Source organism: Melospiza georgiana, chromosome 5 (assembly GCF_028018845.1).
Source record: "Melospiza georgiana isolate bMelGeo1 chromosome 5, bMelGeo1.pri, whole genome shotgun sequence".
In the NCBI taxonomy this organism is placed as follows: domain Eukaryota; kingdom Metazoa; phylum Chordata; class Aves; order Passeriformes; family Passerellidae; genus Melospiza; species Melospiza georgiana.
The window spans coordinates 12529785-12549060 of NC_080434.1; the positions used below are offsets into that span (position 1 = coordinate 12529785).

The 19276-nt window shown below is 39.7% G+C and overlaps 1 protein-coding gene across 1 annotated transcript; it reads right to left on the bottom strand.

Moving 5' to 3' along the window:
- Nucleotides 1-80: 80 nt before the first annotated feature.
- ETFDH (electron transfer flavoprotein dehydrogenase) lies at nt 81-19076 on the bottom strand. The gene is made up of 13 exons (XM_058023857.1): nt 18991-19076; nt 17027-17173; nt 16383-16612; nt 15444-15525; nt 15067-15185; nt 14691-14768; nt 12619-12765; nt 10731-10871; nt 8619-8762; nt 3629-3797; nt 1729-1911; nt 1160-1381; nt 81-851 (listed from the first exon to the last, which is right to left on the bottom strand). The coding sequence occupies exons 1-13, from the start codon at nt 19022-19024 to the stop codon at nt 688-690; spliced, it is 1860 nt and encodes a 619-aa protein (XP_057879840.1). The 5' UTR covers nt 19025-19076; the 3' UTR covers nt 81-687.
- Between the last annotated feature and the right edge of the window lie 200 nt (nt 19077-19276).

Consider the following 19276-nt stretch of genomic DNA (forward strand, 5'->3'; position numbering starts at 1 on the left):
TTAATGGTGCTTCCTGAGCAGCTTGGTTTCACATGAAGAGAATGTAGGCATTTTCACAGTTCCCATTAGAGCAGGTCTGATTTCTTGTCTACCAGCATTTTTATTCCTTACATAGAATGAAGATGCAGATTTATTTTTTTTTAGAACCACTTTACAAGAGGTATTCCCTATTATCATCATCAGAAAAAAATCCCCAAAACCCCACCCCAAACTGAAAATTTGATATAAAATATAACACTTTAAAGCAGTGACAATTTTCTAGACTGATTTATTTCCCTGACTGCCAGGTATGATTACATGTAAATCACTCCATCTAGAGAGAGAAAATATTTTTTTAAAGGTGGGTACTAAATTATTCCACCATAATACGCACAGTTCTGGATATGGCTCCTGCTATCACTGAACTTCAGCAGTACATCCAAGATCCAAAGCTCCTCTGTCAGTCCTGATAAGAACTTTTGCCTGCAATACAGCTCCTGTAAAGAAGTGCTATTAAATAAGGCTAGGGTTTAACCAGAAGGCACCAACTTTGTATTTAATGCAACAGTCAAATGTAAAATTCAGAATGGCACATTAGTCTCAAACTCTTTTAACATTCAAGTCAGTGCTGTACATTAATTATGCTGCAGCATAAATTACTCCAACATATTTGTTGGTGATCAGAAGTCACTGAATTGATCTGTTAGTTTACATTCCATTATAAGCTGGTCCTCCTCCACCTTCAGGTACTACCCAGTTAATGTTCTGACTTGGGTCTTTAATATCACATGTTTTGCAGTGGACACAGTTCTGAGCATTTATTTGCAGCCTTGATCCTTCTCCTGATTCCAGAGGAACATACTCATAGACTCCTGCAAAGACAAGAAGGGAGCTATCACTTTGCTGAACAGCTTCCCCCCTACATGTATATTCTACTTACCAGCAAGTGTAACAAGAGAAGAATATTACTAATGTGACTTAATTCCCTTCTAACACATTTAACAGTTATTTCATCACAAAAGTACTGCTAACATGTTTTAAGACTTTCAACTGAACCTCCTTCTTGGAGGAAAATTGGGATGGAATGCTTGAAGTATGTAGGAGGTCAGGTGGACCCTTCCTGAAGTACTTAGTCTTTCCTGTTGCAGAAACAGCTGACACACACATTTTTGTTACCTACCTGCAGGACAAAACCTTTGCTCCGGTCCATCGAATACAGCCAGGTTCCTGCTCACAGGGACGCTGTCATCTTTGAGAGTTAAGTGAGGGGGCTGGTCATCTTCATGGTTTGTACCACTTAAAGCCACAGATGACAGGAGATCAAAACTGATTTTTCCATCGGGCTTTGGGTATTCAATAGGGGTGCAGTCTTTGGCTGGCTTGAGCTGAGCATAATCTGGTCCTAAATACATTTTTAATAAATTTTAGTATAGAATTATTGTAATTTGCAGTTACTCAAGAACAATTTAACTAAACTGTTTTAACTTCCCTTGTCATCAGAATGAAGTACTTCATAGAAGACAGCCTTTTTCACGAGACAAATATCTATACCAAGTTATACTAAGCAATGTTTTAATGTCTTAATTTACATTGTATGGTAGCTGGTACGAGGGTCTACTTCAATTTTATCATCCATTTCTTTTGTACACTTTAAGGCCTCATGACTGGACCAGATGTGCACTAGCTGAAACAGACCAGAAAAGACTGACATATAAATTCAAAATCTTCTTCAGGAGATAATGAAATTACCTGGATGTTTTAATGTCCATGGTTCCATTCCTCTCAGTATCCAATAAAATATGCCTGTATATATCATTCCTCCATACACACCAAGTACAGTATGGCAGGATGGTCGGATGTTTCTCACTGCATACAGCTCTTTCCACACCCAGGACTTCTTCAGGTTCTCTTCATATTCTTGCACATCAAGTCCTAAGGCAGTACATTACTTGTTAGGTACCTACAGTGCATCAAGACTATCCTCGAAATAAAAGAATAAATGCTGAATAAAAGCAACTGCTAGCAATGAAATCAGCAACATGAGAATTTCAGAACTGTAAGCTAGGAATATACTAGACAACATGTTTCAGCTTCTCGAATCAAGAGATGTGTTTTGTTGGCAGACATGTACTGTTCCTTTGTAGCCTCTATTAAATGAGCCACAAGCAGCATTACATTGTCTCAAAACTCAGCAAAATATAATCAGGCAGGTGGCTCCATTGGCACCTCTGTGGGAAAGCAGCTACTCACAGAATTTGAGTGCTGACCAGGACAGTCCACCTGTGATCCAAACCCAGGTTTGCAATTCTAATGTCAAGTTCTAAAGCTTTTTCCAGAGAAGTTTTGCAACCAAAGTCCCATTTCAGTAACTATAGCTATGGCCCAACAGATAATGCCAATTCTAGATAATTTCTCCCTTTGTAATCAGCACATGAATGAGATGTATTTGACTGCAAACTTTTGATTTAAACTCTTTGTATTCTTTACAAATACTAGACATTTCACACTTGATACATCTACCACCGTGTAGTTAAAGTCAAGTAATTATATTTAAAAAAATCTTTCTTCAAATGAAGATTATTTGAGAGCTTTCTCTTCACCGCTCTCTATTACTACTGTATAGGAATAAATGTTCTAAATAATGAATTTTAAGTCCTGTCTACATAGGAAAAGCATGCTTCAGTCCATATTTCCCATAAAGTCCATTATCTCTGCAAAGAGAAGGAAGTGGGCTGTAGCAGTCCAGCCTTGACAAGACTGAAAAACAGCATATAAAACATGTCCATAATCAAACAGGAGTGGCACACTACCCACCAACAGTGTTTATAGCTTCAGATGGATTCTAAGCATTTTAGCATGTCTAGCTGAAGTTTTAATTGTTCAGCACACCTTCTGTGTATGGTGTGTTTCAGCTGAATGAGAGCTCATTAGGTCTCAATCCACCAGTACAGACAGAAAATTTCTAAAATAATCATCATGTGGCACCTGTGTATAGTCTTGGCTCCAGAGTGACCAAAACTCTAGTCTCTCTCCCTACAGATTTTATTAACAGATTTAAGAGGACAACCAAGGCTTAAACAAATCACTACAAGGTGGTCAGGACCAGGTAATTACTACAATGTGCTTGTATTATGTCTAAAATAAAATACACATAGTCTCAAACTGAGACAACTAAAAGATTAAAAGACAGAAAAAAGGACTGGATGAAAACAGGATCCTAACAACAGTAAGAGCATATTTGAAAAATCTCGTGCTGTTTTGCTTCATCTAATCTATTCCCTTTTTTTTTTCTGGTTTCAGCAGGCTTTCTGTAGCACTTTTGGAATCATTAAGCACTACTTTTTATTGTGTTTGTAGGAACAAAACTATTCTTGTTTACTTACACAGGAAGCATAAGCTTACTTTTCAGATGGTCATTAGAGCTTCTAGCAGTAGGATCAATACTTATGAATAACAGCAAATATTAATTTCTTTAATAAATAATTTGACATTATCAATAGTAAATAATAAAATATATTTTAAACACACTCATTTCATTATTGATTCACATTTCCAACTAATTTGTTCAGCCTAATTAATTACTGCTGTTGGTTGGTGGTGGTTCTAATTGAACACAAGGTAATTACAAATCAAAGTAAAATGATCTTACCTATTGTCTTTGATTGGAGATTTTCATTGGTTAGTCGACTAAAAATGGCTTCTGAAGCCAACATGCCACTTTTCATTGCAGTATGTGTTCCTTTGATCTTGGGAACATTCAAGAGTCCAGGACTGCAACCAATTAATAATCCACCTGGGAAGGTGAGTTTGGGTATTGACTGAAGGGAAAACAGAACGAAAGGTTTTGTTCTTGTTTGGTTTTGTTTGTTGAAGTGAAAATAACATTCTGAAATTAAACTGGCATAAGGCTTGAGTGTCCTTTCCATTTTCAGACCTGGCACATGTACTCTCTAAACATACACCAGTTACTCCACTTATTCATGGAATTTGAGCACAGTATGCACATAGGAATAGAGATAATTTACTTGTGCTGAGTAAGAAAGTGATATTTTCCTTATATCCTCTCCACAGCTGCCTTATCTGCAGCAAAACTCCAGTAGTCACCCACCGATATGGTGTTCCTCCTTCAAGCTCAAGTAAATTTTTAAAAATAAAAACCCCAAACTCCCATTTGTTTCCCTGATTTCCACACAGTAAGTTGTAGTCACCTCACCTCACAGTGCTTTTTTCCACAAATTTTTTTCTGTGAAACTGCACACTGCTATCATACCTGCCCCCCTCCTCCTTATTTTAGAAGTTGCTCACAGTCAGCAAATATATTTTGGTGCAAAATCACCATCTTACTCCCATTCTGTAAGCATAATGTCATAGAGTATGGTCAACTCACAAACCTAACACAGCCAAGATGATTTGGTCAGGTCAATAGTATTAATATACTACGTTATACACCTATATTGACTGAGGAATACCTCAGCTACCAAGGTGATTAAGATTTTACACTGGAAACAGCTTCAAAGTGCAGACTGACTGCAGAACTTTGAGCAGAGAGCTCTGATCAAAGCCTAAGTCACAAATTGCTGAAGTTTTGAACATACCCTTCCTCCTAACGTCTTTAGTGCTGAGCAGTACATCTTAATCTAGCATCCTGCTTTTATTAATACTGTCTGAAAGAATTAATTTTGCAGTAACCTAAATACTAAACAAGTAGTTGAATTTCATGAAAAATGTCAAAAAAATGTATCCCTTGGAATTTAGGGTAACCCAAATCAAAAGTTTTGTTTCTTCTGCTTGTTCAATTGTTACCTCTTTACTAGTCACCCAGGACTGCTTACTTTTGTATAGTCATATAGCAATCACTAAAAAGTTAAATTACACAGCATTTCCTCTGTGTTTTGTGCAGTTTGTTTAATCAGAGACCTAGCGATTTGGTTCACAGAAAAGGTAATTCAGGCTGAAAACGCAACTACAACTTACTTTTCTGGGAAAAGAAGTTTCAAGTTCAGCTACATAACACTATTTCAAAGAGATTAAGTATGTGGGATGTTCTCTCTTTTCTCAGAAAACAGCCATCCTATGTTATCTATTAGGATTCAATGGTGCAGCACTGACATAAGGATAGAAAGACTTCTTGACTGACTCCAAATTGCATAGGAAGATGGTGATCAAGTACTTTTCTTCTGCAAACACTGTTTCATGTAATATGCACAGTGACCCACCACACTGCTAAAGAATAAATGAGATTAAAGATGAGTCATGTAACACAAAAGGTAGCACATACTGCAGCTTTGGTAGTAATTCTCATTATTAGTACTATGGCACTTGGAGCCTGCTTTCATAGTCAGTGGAAGAAACACATCATGCCTCTGAGATACAGAAACAAAACAAGACTGCTTTAGGGAAGGGGAGACACCTGCTCCCTGCAGAGTCTTTCCTGCTGGCAGACAGGAAACCTCATGTTCTTCCTCCCCTTAGCTCCAGACCAGGGCTTACAATCTGTTAGGTGAGTCTAATGTTTGACACTTAAATGGGTTGTCAGGTTTTCCCTCCCGATATTCACAGCATACACTGCTCAATAACTGCAACACCTTTTTCTCCACAAAACTCTTAAACCTTTCAAAAGATTTTGATAAAATAGAGACCAAATAGAGGGTGCATGGGAATTTAGGTGCTTTGTTTTGTAGTTTTAATAAATATTATAAATAGTAGCTACAGAGATTAAGTTACTAAACTCTTATCTTTCCTTCCAGAGACATTAAAAAACACATGCACTCTCTCTCCCCCTTCACTCTGTGCTAAAGATTGAAGATCATGGTCATTTGGTTATCTATAACAAAAAAGCTGAAGTTGGTGGTAACTCTATACACCTATTTGATGCAATTCTGTTACCAAAATCAAAAAGTGGAGCTATGGAATGACTTACATAAGAAAATATTCCTGGACTACAGTGATACAAATGAGTCAGACTGCTACAGTTATTAATCAAAGCAACACATGCAAAAGAAGAGCTAATCTTAAAACTCTTCCTAAGTGAATCATCAATAAAGCTTTTTTTTACAGAAGGCATGTATTAAAAAAAGTCTTTTAGAAGAGTGACTTCATGATCACCTAATCAAATCTATCTACAGGAAATTAAAAAACCCCACCAAAAAACCAATGAAGCAAAACATGCTTTTATATTAGGAACAATGGAAAGTAAGAGACATATTGGTTTAAATCCAACAAAGATGTTCAAAGATGAGGCAGAGATGTGCAAGGTCTGTAGTTCTACTATGTAACTTAGCACAATGTCTGTAAGTGACTTAAAAATACTGTATTCTTTCAGCTATAGGTTTTGAGTATAAGGAGGATACAACTAGTCACACTCTGGCTACTTCACCAAAGCCAGAAATTCTATGTGAGAAACCAGGGCACAGGGTGGAAAAAGAAGCCCCTCTTGCATAAAAGTCCAGATTAGAGCATCTTGGTATTTTTCATGGTGTCTGTGCTAATAGTGGAGTGGCAATGGTTTTTGAAATAAGCTGTGTTACAATGTGATATGACACATTTCCACTGCAGAGTGGACAAAATCAACGCTCAGATTGATTAGATGTGCAGCATGGGTGTAATCAAGAAGCTGCTTCCCAAACTCACATGACTCACTGCCAGGAATGCACACTGGGGTCAAAGCCTAACTCCACATGACTGTGACAAGAGTGAAGCTGTGATGAAATTCTGCTTGTATTGCAAGAACCTCGTGAAGCCACGTTTATACTGAGAAGAGGTTCAAAAAGGAAAGGCAAAGTAGTCAGAGGGCAGAGTGGCATGGCCCCACACACAGGCTGCAGATCATGGACACTCAAGCTAGTTTTAAGGTCCAAACTGAAAGGAGCATCTGGAAGATGGATCTGGGAGTACAGAACATACTGCCACACTCTGTGTTTCAAGATGAGAAGCTAACAGGTTGGATGTACTTTAAAACTGTTAAATATAAACTCCAGACCATTTTTTTGCAAGCTTTTCCAGCCCTTTCAGCTGACCTTAGTCAGAAAGGTCAGCATTTGAAAGGAAATGTATCAATCAGACAGTCTTAAATAATACATATTCAAAATTTTACCTTTTGCACTACTTAAGTTAACAAAATGAACACCTCCCAAGAAAGCAGAAACTCAAAGTTGAGCATAAAAGAAACTCAAGGTATTCGTATTTGAAGAGGTAAAGATTTACCTGCCAAATTACATTACAGTTTCAGCACCATCAGTGACTTAAGGCTCAAGCACTGAAAAGGAGTTCTTTTTGCTGGGATAAATAAGTAATTTGGAAGACCCTAAAAGAACAGATCAGTGGTACTACCCCGTCTTCCCCAAGATTCCAGGCAAAGCAAAAGATATATGGCATCTTTGCTGCTGAACGTTCTTGACTGCAATATAAATTCCACTTCACTGGCTGCTCATAGCTTGGGCAAACACTCTGCTGGGTAAAAACTCTGGATGTCTGGGCTCAGAGAGTGTTGGTGAGTGTAGTTACATCCAGCTGGCAGCCAGCCACTAGTAGGATTCTGCAGGGCTCAGTACTGGGGCCAGACCTGGTCAATATCTTTATCAATGACCTGGACAAGGGGATTGAGTGAACCCTCAGTCAGTCTGCAGGCAGCACAAAGATGGGTGGGAATGCTGATCTGCTGCAGAGGGATCTGGACAGGATGGTTCTATGGACCAAGGCTGATTATACTGACATCAGTAAGGCAAAGTGCTGTGTCCTGTCCTTGGGTTAAAACAGCTCCATGCAGTGCCTTAGGCCAGGGCAGAGTGACTGGAAAACTGCCCAGCAAAAAGGACATGAGCCAGCATGTGCCCAGGTGGCCAAGAAGGCCAATGGCATCCTAGCTTGGATCACAAATAGTGCAGCCAGCAGGACCAGGGCAGTGATTATTTCCCTGTAGTCAGCACTGGTGATGCTGTATCTTGAATCCTTTGCCCAGTTCTGGGCCCCTCACAAGACACTGAAATGCTGGAGTGTGTCCAGGGAAGGGCAATGGAATTTATGAAGGGCCTGGAGCTCAGGTCTTATGAGGAGCAGCTGAGGGAGCTGGGGGTGTTTAACCTGGAGAAAAGGAGACTCAGGGGTGACCTGACTGCTCTCTACAACCACCTGAAAGGAGCGTGCACTGAGGTGAGGATCAGTCTCTTCTCACAAGTGGCAGGAAGAGAGGAAAGGGCTCAAGTTGTGCCAGAGGAGGTTTAGATTGGGTGTTAGGAAAAATATCTTCACAGGAAGGGTTGTCAAGCACTTGCACAAGCTGCCCAGTGAAGTGGTTGAGTTGCCATGCCTGGATAAGACATACAGATGTGGCACTTGGGGACATGGTTTAGTGGTGGACTTGGCAGTGGTGGACTAGTTATTGGACTAAATGATGTAAATGGTTTTTTCCAATCAAAATGTTTCTATGTTCTGTATTTCATTCAGAAAGTAAAGTGATCATGTCAGAAGATTTTCAGTACGACAGAGCCTAAGACTAGCTAATCTCAGCAGCCAGTACCCAGCAAGACAAGAAGCTTTTTCTGTCCAGCAAAACATTTGGTATGGCATGCAAACCAAATCTACAGCACTAAATATATGGCTATAGAAAACTCAAAGATTAAAGCTTTGCAAAAAAAAATTACCTGGATACCACCTTCATTTAATGCTCTGGCACCATAGGCTATCCTTGTTCCACCCTCCAAAATAGGCTGTACACTAGGATGATGCTTCCACCTCTGAAATTCTCTAAATGGATTCAAATAGGGATTTTGATAATCTAAACCAACCTTAAAAAAGGAAAAAAAGTGCACATCAATAAAAACAAGGTATGAAATTTCAACAAAAAATTGAAATCCAAGCAATTGCATATTACCACATCAAGTCTTTAAATGTATTTTATTCTAAAGCAACCTCAGGATCATTCTACTTAATCTACTGCCAAAAAAAAATATTTTATTAATGGTACAGCAGGAGCAAATCTAAAAATTTGTTGCTACAAGTCTGCTCTTGTCCCCACCTGAAATATGGAAAATATTTAATTGCATTGTAACCTCCTTTCACCTGTCTTTTGTATAAAAAGGATTAAATTAAGCATGATTTAATGGGTGGGACAAGCAGCAAAGCTTGTTTTAAATTTGCATTTCATACCTCTGCCCAAAAATAGCTGAAAAAAGAGGTAAACAATTATTTTTTGATTGTTATGTCCTTGAGCTCTCATACTTTAAACAGTTCTTCAAATTGTTTAGTAGTCAGTTATAATTTCCAATTAGGTGAACCATTGTAATAAAGCACAGGGGAGTGATGATGAAAGCAGAAAATAGGGTAAAATAGATTGCCAGTGGGCTGGATGCTCAGGATTCTTATACATTTGAGAATTTGACCAAATATATACTCTGCATTTCCCATCTTTAAGATATTCTTAAAAAGAATTCTCTTGTTGAATTTTTCTCTTTTGAGAAAGGGATTATTTCTGGTTCCTGTGAGCTTTATTGGAGATAAGTAACAAAATACATCATGAGTCAGCAGCAATCAAGACTTTGGTACCTGTGGCAGCTCTCTGCTTTTAGAGCAGTGCTTGCATCTGCGTTGCTGACAAGACAAAATTAATGAACAAGTTCCAAAATAAGGGTAAAATAAAATAACCCTACTACAAGAATCATCTGAGACTGAAATAGGTATAAAGTTCAAAGACAAAAAAGTGATTGTGTGTTCACACAGAAGTTGATTTTTTCCTCTCTGGAGAGAATATGAATGTTACTGATTACCTACCATTCTCTGCAAGAATCAGAGCTCTCAGCCCTTCTAAAATCAAACAGAAATTGAGTATCTACTGTATGTACTTATTAATTCCAATATTGGAAATCTTTACAGGTCAAGTATCCGTGTCTGAGAAAGCTAGTGAATTTTTTTCAATGCTTCTTACAAAGCAGTTAGACAAAAGTAGAATTTTTCCACACACTCTGTAATCCTTCTGAAATCTAGGAGACAGAATGTCAGCTCAGTCCCATGCTGCTGAAAGTCCCATTTGTATTCTTGACTTCTAGAACATCTGTGTTGAGGCATGTGAACAGGGTAAATAGTGAATTTTTCATTTTGAACTGTAGGCGACAGAGCATTTCCAATCCCTGCTCCTCCTTGCATCACCTGGCTGCCACAATGACACCAGACTATCTCTGGAGATCTCACACTTCTGATAAGTGGCAATAAGCAGGAAGAAGTTGCCTGCCCAATTCAGAAAGGCAGTTGCTAAAGAGGACAATGCCAGCAGGGGTGGAGAATACCAAAACCAAAGTGAAGAGCTCAGAAATGAAAGGGACATTGCTAGTAGCATTGCAGTGCTTCCATTTTAGACACTTCTCTCAAAAAGTGGAGTTACACACAGGTTTGACACATGGATTAGGAAACAGAACTGTAAAAAGTGCATGTGATTTAGATTTCCTAACTTACAAGAAATTTTTGAGCACAGTTTTGATTAGTCATTTGGTTTTGCCATTACCAAAATTTGCTTTGTTTGCAAAGAAATTATGAGGAAGTTTTCTAGTTGGTCTCAATAAAAGACATTGGATTAAAGACAGATTAATATGACAAATTAGCCTTCCCTAGTATGGGCATAACCACACTTAAGATTGAAAAAGGACTAAATTTGGTCAATTCCTATTCTTGTATTGACATTTTCTCATTAAAACAGAGAAAAGCAACTGCATAAAATGAAGATCAAACAACATCTAAGAATTAAAAAAACTAACTTCACTTACCACAAATCCAAGAGCAACTAAAGGCTCAGGCTCATTTAAGTGATAAAGAAAGGATCCTCCATATGTATGTCTGTCTAATGGCCAGCCTACAGTATGTTCCACTCTTCCTGGTTTCCATTTTGTTTTATCAATAGTCCATAACTGAAATGAGGATGACCAAAAAATCACTTCACATTGTAAAGTAATGGCTTTTCAATAATACATTAAGAGACAAACACACAATTACATATAGGAGAAACTTAATTTACTCCTATGAGCAATGCAAAAATTCATACAGCAAAATACCAACTGTTCAGTAAAGTTTTTTGGATTACTATTTGAGGTTTTCCCAATACCTCTCTTAAAATGCTGTCTATCAGAAAATGTGACTGAGACTCCAGTACTACACCCAAAATTTTCATTCCAAGATTCCTAATATTAGTGACTTTGACAGATACTTCTGCCACAGAATGCAATGCTTATGTTGACTTTTTTCTTTGAAAGTATGATTTTTTCATACAATTCTATGAATTATCTTGTGAGTTTTTCAAGGTCAGGACAAAGCAATATGCCTGAGTTGATCTAAATATTTTCTGCCAAACAAATTGTCTCATCTCTGCTGTCTTCTACACGTTTTCAGTGCTCCACTGACCCATGGTGAACTCAGAGAAGCATTTTCATGTTTTCAAGATTGAGTCAATTTTCTGCTCATTTCACAAAACATCTTTGCACCATGGAGGTACATCCTAGGCACAGTCTAATGGCAGAAGGGCAGTTGAGCACCACAGATCAGCCCAAGCATTGAGGGCACACCTACAATAATGCTGCAGTTTAGATTAAAGAGCACATTTTTGAGTGGGACTTCTGATTCCTCCCACTTACTGCGTTTTGACTCACATCATACAGCAGCCAAAGCATGAACTGGATTCCTTCAATGTGAAACTCAAAGACAGGGTCCTAAAAGTCCATCTAAAACATTCCAGTCATGCAAGGGCACTCAGTCCATGGGACCAGATGACAGCTAGTCCAAAGTAAAAATAAACCTGAGGCGTGCATAGTATGGACAACAGCTCCTCAGCACCAACTACTTCAGATCCACTCCTACTGGACTGCACTATTTGCTAAAGCAGACAGTCTCACCTGGAAGTAAGGGAACTCTACAGGAAAACCCTTCTTTAATGACAATTTCAGTATTAGAGACTGTAGCTAAGATTATGTCATATTTACAGAATGGTTATTCTCTACAGAGTGTAAACTAATAATTTAACTAGTACGTGCTTACAGCTACAAAATAGTTAAGTAATTCTGTTACAGTCAAAACTCTGAATATATTCTAAAATAATACAGCTCTTTTTCATGAGTGATATTTCCTGAGTATAGAATATTTTAAAAAGGAAACCTCATTCCTATCCCAATTTTATATGCCCAATGTAGGGAGTTTTTTTTTAAAGAAAGGCTCATCCAGAAGGTGCTTCAGAGACCACGATTCATCATCTGAAACAGCTCCCCTCTCTCCCTTTTACTAACATACAGAAAGCCCACAGTTTTCTTCCTTCTTCATGTACTAAAGGCCCCCCAAAATTAGGCAGCACAAATTCCTTCCTTGTTTAGCAGATATACGGAAAACAGGTATCACAAATGACTGTAATTTGAAAATGTTACAGAGCAGATTCACAGGCACCTCTAGTTAAAACAGATACAAGAGAAGCAGCAGCTGAAGTGGAACAGTCACAACATTCAGAGAGGATCTGCTCTGATCAGCCTCAGAACAGCAAAGATTCTGAATTTTCAAGGTGTAACTCAAATTCTTTAATTCTTATGTCTTACAAAAATTAGCTAGAAAGCAAACAGAATCTAACTTTAAGTCTTAAGCTATTTTCTTTAATTGTTAAAATTATGCAAGTGGTACCTCTTTCAATCCAATGCCGTAGCTCTGGGGTTGACAATTGTCCCTTAGATTGTATCTTTTGTACAGCTGTTTGGCTAGATGTCCATGACAACCTTCAGCAAAGACCGTGACTTTAGCATGGAGTTCCAAGCCTCTTTCAAAGGTAGCCTGCAAAAGTACAGCATTTCATCAGCAGTTAGGTCTGTGCCACACCAAACTCACAGCAAGAAAATGGAGAGTAATAAAGTGATTTTACACTACTTGGTGACACAGCTCAGACACTACAGACCATGGCAAATTATGGCTCTAGTTCAGTTGTCTTTTCCACCCAACCAGGATGCACCCCTGGCAAGTCTTGGAAGGGGATTCCAGTAGAGCAGCCCCACAGTGAACCGCTATTCATCACTGAAAGAGAGAATCTTTCCAGGTCAGAGAATGCTTACACCAAATCTGCTCCTTCACAAGGTGCAAAGGAGCTCTGACAAAGAATCTTTACCTGTAACATCACACTTTAATTTTTGCTCATGAAGTCACATTACATTGTAAGGTTTTGTGCCCCAACACAAATGTTACAGGCTAGACAGAGCTACCATATCTGAAAAACCTGAATCACCCCTGCTCCCAAAAGGACCCACCACATGACATTATCCCAATCTGGCACGTTAAAACATACAATAAAATTAAACTAAATAAAATACAACTATAAAAAATTCTCATTAAAAATTCCAACAAGGATTGAGAACCAGGTAAGGGTAATTGGGATACTGCTGTATGAGTACATCACCTGCATCTGTGAGCACACTGGACAAGAATATAGATTATGTTTACAAATTTTTCATAATGAAAAAACCTTGATTTCAGTCAGAAAGTTTGATGTTGAAAAAGACAAGGACAACAGTTTTGGATTGACCTCATCAACTGTACTCAATTAAACCATCTCAAGGTAAGCCAGCATAGGTTTAAAAGAAGTTTACTGCTTTGGTTTTTAATTGTGTCTCAGGTGCAATCTGCTTGTAACTCACAAATGAAAATGTTCCCTCTAGTTGAGAATTACATTTAAAGAGGAGTCACAGGATTTTGTGAAATTCTTGTACTCTTTGAATTTCTGATTGTCAATGTGAACTTGAATTAATTTTACAAAATTCTAAACAAGAGTTACCTCTTGAATATATAGTGTCCACTTTGAAAACTCAAAGCTTTATATAAAACAAACTACAGCTTTATATAAAACAAACAAACTACAACTCCACATTGTAAATATTAGAAATCCATTAATTTGAAACATTTCACCAATGTGACACAGCTGTATTTCACATTTAACAACCTTCTCCAGTATCTACACAAGAATTAACATGCAACTTACTACAATGTTTTTTGACCACTGTCATTTTTATTTGGTTGGTGCTGACTGCAAGGTATCTATTCATTCACCACAGTCTATTTGATTAGGCTCTGTATAAACATGTTGAAGATACTCTTGCCTTGGAGCTTATACAAACTACACCAATTTACCTGAGCCTTTATGCACTGGAGGTAATAGCAATTGACAAAACTGACAGCTAAAAAACTTGAATTGAGTGACAGTCCAGTAAAAAAAGCTGCAGTAGAGGCACACTCATATGTACATGAAAGAAGTTAAGAGATGCATTCTCCCAGAACAAATGGAGAAAAAAAATGAATCTATGTTTTGAGGATGTTAAGAAATACATCTAAAATGTTCCTTCCCATCTTAAAACAAACCCAAATTCCCAATGAAGCTGCACACGTTACTTGTGCCACCTTCTGGACAAAGCATGCACTGGAAAATGAGAGCTGTCTGTGTGCCTGTCCCCTACATTTCACATATGCCAAAACACCCTTACATAATCTTCTTCAAGACAACTTTTATGAAAAGGCTTTTTCTACTAATCTCAGAAGAATTTTATAATGTTCTGAGATGAGAACACAATCAATCAAATTAAATAGAGAGGGAAGACAGGTACTGAATTTTACAACTTTTCTTATGCTGCAGCTAGACTACTGATGGCAGTAGAAGCAGATGTACCACAATTTTCATAATCAGACTCCTAGCTATGGGGAAGATAGATACTCACTTTAGGTGCTCCATCCTTCTGAATGCCTACATCATTAGTTGCTATCCCTTTCACGCTACCATCTTCATGAAAAAGTACCTTTGGAAATATTTAAACAAACAAACAAAAAACATTGTAATGAAACTGTACTCTGAATCTATTAATTAAAAGTTCTAAAGCAGAACTTCGAAACACTATGACTTAAATGAAGATTATGTATTTATTCATGTATTGTGTGCACTTTGCTGGATCTGAGCCAGGGAATTGAGATAGAGAAATACAATTTTCACAATACATATCAGTTAAAATGAATGTTGCACATGTAAAAATGATCATGACTGCACTGAAGGGAGTTCCAAAGCCACTCTTCACAAACACACACTGATGTCATTAGTACCTCAGCTGCTGCATAGCCTGGATATATCTCAACACCCAAAGCTTCTGCTTGTTCACCTAGCCAGCTCACAAGGTGGCCCAGACGTACTATGTAATTTCCATGATTAACCATCGGGAGCCCTAGGCAGAAAAAGACACACACACAAATAACACATGGGACACTAAGCAAAATAACCAAAGCTGTCACCTCTACAGCTACTACCTTCAAGCTAGTCTCATGTGTTATCAGAGCCATCACCTACACAGAGTGTATCACTGTAACCTATTATAGTCTACATACACTTGCTGCACTACACCAACTCAAACTTCTTTTGATTCATGGAGAAGTTCAAAAAGACACAGAGGAAGCTGACTCTCTTCTCCCTCACTAAACTTTACCTGGAAGGATTGGCACTGGAATTCTAGATGTCTTTGTTAAAATTCCAAACTTGTCTTCAGTTACAGGAGTATTAAGTGGAGCCTACAAAAAATTAAATAGAAGAAGTAGAGGGTTATGTTTTCTCAGCCAATCCAACAGAAACAACAGAAACAACAAAATCGAACAAAATCAAACAAACTACAGGTTTAGTATAGCACCTCTTTAGGAAGGCACCACAAGAGAGAAGATAAAATACTTTATGAGGCAGTCATCAGGCAAGAATCAACACAACTACTGAGGTTTAAAAAAACAAAATTTGCAAATAACATCTATTGTACACAGGCCTGTTCTACATCAATAGTCTAGACCTTTTTAAAGAAGGCAGCTCAACCTGCAGATTTATCACCATAAAGCAAACTAAAGAGTTGACAGCTGACTTCTTGCAGCTCTCAGGTGATAGCAGGCAGCTGACTGCAGGTCAGACAGCTATTCTGGGACCTCTCTCCTAAAATCATCTTAGGCCTTTGCTACACCAGGGTGTCTGCACAGAATTCAGTATCAGTCATCTCCAGGAAGAGCAATTGTACAGATCCAGCACATCTGTCATTGGTAAGGACCAAACATCTTCCTGTTTGAACACAGGAGCTGGACTTTGCACACAGGCAGCAAGTGCAGGGCACCCCAGGCTGCAGCAGATATATTGTGTACGTGCAGTAGGACTACTGCAGAAAAGAGCAAAGGCCACAGCATATCTGTGTAGACAGAAAACATCCAGCATTGTTGAACTACAGGAAACAGACTTAAAAAGAAGGTGCCCATTTTTGTTTTGTTCCATCAATGTATTTTAAAATGGTGCTTATTACCAACGGTACCAGGGACTAACTCATACCAGAATGAGTCAGATATGAAGTTCCTTACACTCTAGCAATGAACTTTGGTGTTTACATGCTCATACATACCCCTCGCTCTTTCCAGTCTGGAAAGAGTTCTTCTAAGGCCCTTGGCTCGACACAAGCACCAGACAAGGTGTGTGCACCAATCTGAGAAGCCTTTTCCACCAGACACACACGCACTTCCCTGCTGTGCTCAGCAGCCAACTGCTTGAGTCGAATGGCTGCAGAAAGGCCTGCAGGGCCTGCTCCAACAACGACCACATCAGCTTCCTCTGCAAATCTTTCCATGTTTACCCCTTCAATAGAAAAAAATGATAATAACATAAGCCAATCTCCAATTTCTTCCAGCCTCTCTCTCACTAAAACCAAACCCTCATGGTAAGAACATCTGAAAAAATCAAGCAGATACATACTGAACAGAACTAAATCTTGTTGTGATAATCACTAAACCAAAAGCTGCTTGTATATCTTCTTTATTAAAACAAGCATAAAGTTTCCTCTGATATTATATTATAGCACTAAAGACACTCATTGTGAGATAGCAAGCAAAAATTTCATTTGAAATATTAGTACTGTATGTAAGCACAGAGAATTTCCATAATGAGAAAAAACCAGCAACACATTTTAATGTCTTTAAGACTCAGCAATGAAAATTGTAATAACAATGATAATAACAATAAAGCAGCTTTTAAAGAAGGCAGTGCTTGTACCTTGCCATCGTTTGTCTTTGTCCCGAGGATGAATGGTGTAGTGTGTGGTTATGCGAGGCACAGCAGCAGTAGAGGCACATCGTGAGACACGCAGCGATTGAAGGCAATCCTTCTTCATCAACTTCAGAGCATGAAAGCACTGACGTGCTGCAAAAACCAGAAACAACAACATCAAATCTGTAGTTTCTCAAATTTTTCAAAGTTTCAGAGATGCTAGAAGCACAACAAATATGACAGCTTCCCCCTCCCAAAGGCTACCAGGTGATGTGAAGATGAGAAACCATAAACACAGATTTTAAAATTTTCAAGTAAGGAGGATGCTGTGTAATTTTTTTATTAGTAGCTTCCCCTTTAAGCATTCTTTACTCAGTACACAGGCCAGCCATGCATAGCTGACACAGGATAATATACACAGGTGCCAAACACACTTTAAGTTCTGATTTAATTTTGAACTTCAAAAGGTTTATTTCAAACTGCATTAAAAGTGACTAAACAATGGTAGAAACGGGACATGCAAGTTTAGCTCTGACGTCTCAACACGTGTTGAGACACAGAGCTTGAGGCTACTAACACAAGGCAGTTCACCTAAAGTACATGCCATGGTCTGCAGTAAAAGCACAGACCTGAACCCAAGTGTGCTTAGCCAAAGCTAGGAACAGTAGATACAGGTAACCATTACCTTTGCTGCAGATACAGCAATTGTTGTGAAAACAAATTAGAATTTCTGCGTAATCAAACGGACGGAAAATAAAGTTTCAAATTATCAAACCTATCAGGACTCTTTTCAGAGAGTTATTACATGTCATATTTTCCCTTCTTTAGAAACAAATAATAAATGTGTGTGATTTATATTAGAAAACCTAGTATCATTAGTATGAAAGTGAGTTAGTTAAAAGGTCTGTGAACTAAAATGTGCCTTCCTTAATAATATTCCTTCCTTAAAGAATTTGTTTTGTTCAGGGATGAAGAATACCATATTTAAAGGGGAGTATTTCTGCAAAATGATATAAATAAAATCACCAGTGTGCTTTGACTGAAATGTTTAGTTGAGAATGGCAATTGGCAAGGCCAGCACAAGCATCCTGTGTCACAACCCTGCCCGGTGACAATTAGGCCAGAGGTCACTACATGCAAGGTAGCAAGTACAATCCATGTTGGTTCCTTAACAGGAATTCTATACCTAAACAAGGTGGTACAGAATAATAATACCACATAAAAGGTGGTATTATCATACCACCTTATGATTCTTAGTTATCCTTTACCTGCAACCAGGCAGGATCTGAGAACAGGTACTGTATAAGGTTGATAATAACTACATATATATATATATATATATATATATATATATATATATATATATATAATGAAACTTTAACTTAACTTTCAGGATTTGATAATAACAGAGGGCAGATTCTTGCCCAGCGAGCGCACAGGGCCTGGGCCACGACTATTGAGAGCTCAGGGACTCGGAAAGCGATGGGAAACGCCGGCACGACCCAGGCAAGCCCCAAGGAGAAACTTCGCGGCAGCTCTTCAGTAACAGCTGTCGGGATGCTGTCTCCACAACTACTTCCCAAGTTTGGACACTCGTTCCGCTGCTTTATTTCACCCTTTAAAGCAGGTGACACCTAGCGTCCCGCCCATGTTTTTAGGCACCCGGCTGCAGGTGAATAACCCACGTCAATATCACGGAGCCGGGCCGCGGGCACCGCTCACGCACAGCGCTGTCCTCCGGCCCTCGGGCGCACAGAGGCCCCGGGCAGGGCGAGCCCCGGGCAGGGCGAGCCCCGGGTTCCCGCCCGCCGGCCCCGCGCCCGCCCGGACACCGGCGCGACCCAGCCGCGACCTTTGCTCCGCCTCGGCGCCGCGCCAGCCGCCGGCCCCACCCGCCGAGCCCAGCCCAGCCCAGCCCGCCCCAGCCCGGGCCGAGGCCCCGGGCGCTCCCGCCGGGCACGGCGCGTTACCTCGGCCGGCGGCCGGGCAGCGGTGGAACAGCATCGCAGCGGGCCCGGCACCGTCCGCTTCCCGCGACCGCCCCGCGCTCACCCCGCCGGCCTCGCCCCGCCGCGCCTGCGCGCCCGGCCACGGCCCCGCCCCGGCGGGCGGCAGGACTACAGCTCCCAGGGCCGCCCGCCGGGACGGTGACCGCGGCCGCCGCCCGCCCATCCGCGGCCGGGGCGGTGCTCGGCGGGAGGGGCCTGGGCGGGCCGTGGGCGGTGCTCGGCGGGAGGGGCCTGGGCGGGCCGTGGG

What these genes read in the sequence shown, in the direction of transcription:
- ETFDH (XM_058023857.1), bottom strand. Translation starts at nt 19,024, where the DNA reads ATGCTGTTCCACCGCTGCCCGGCCGCCGGCCGAG. An exon ending in CAGGCTATGCAGCAGCTGAG is followed by an intron (nt 14,769 to 15,066) that starts GTACTAATGACA and finishes ATATTTCCAAAG; the next exon opens with GTACTTTTTCATGAAGATGG. An exon ending in TAGTTGCTCTTGGATTTGTG is followed by an intron (nt 8,763 to 10,730) that starts GTAAGTGAAGTT and finishes TCCTTTTTTAAG; the next exon opens with GTTGGTTTAGATTATCAAAA.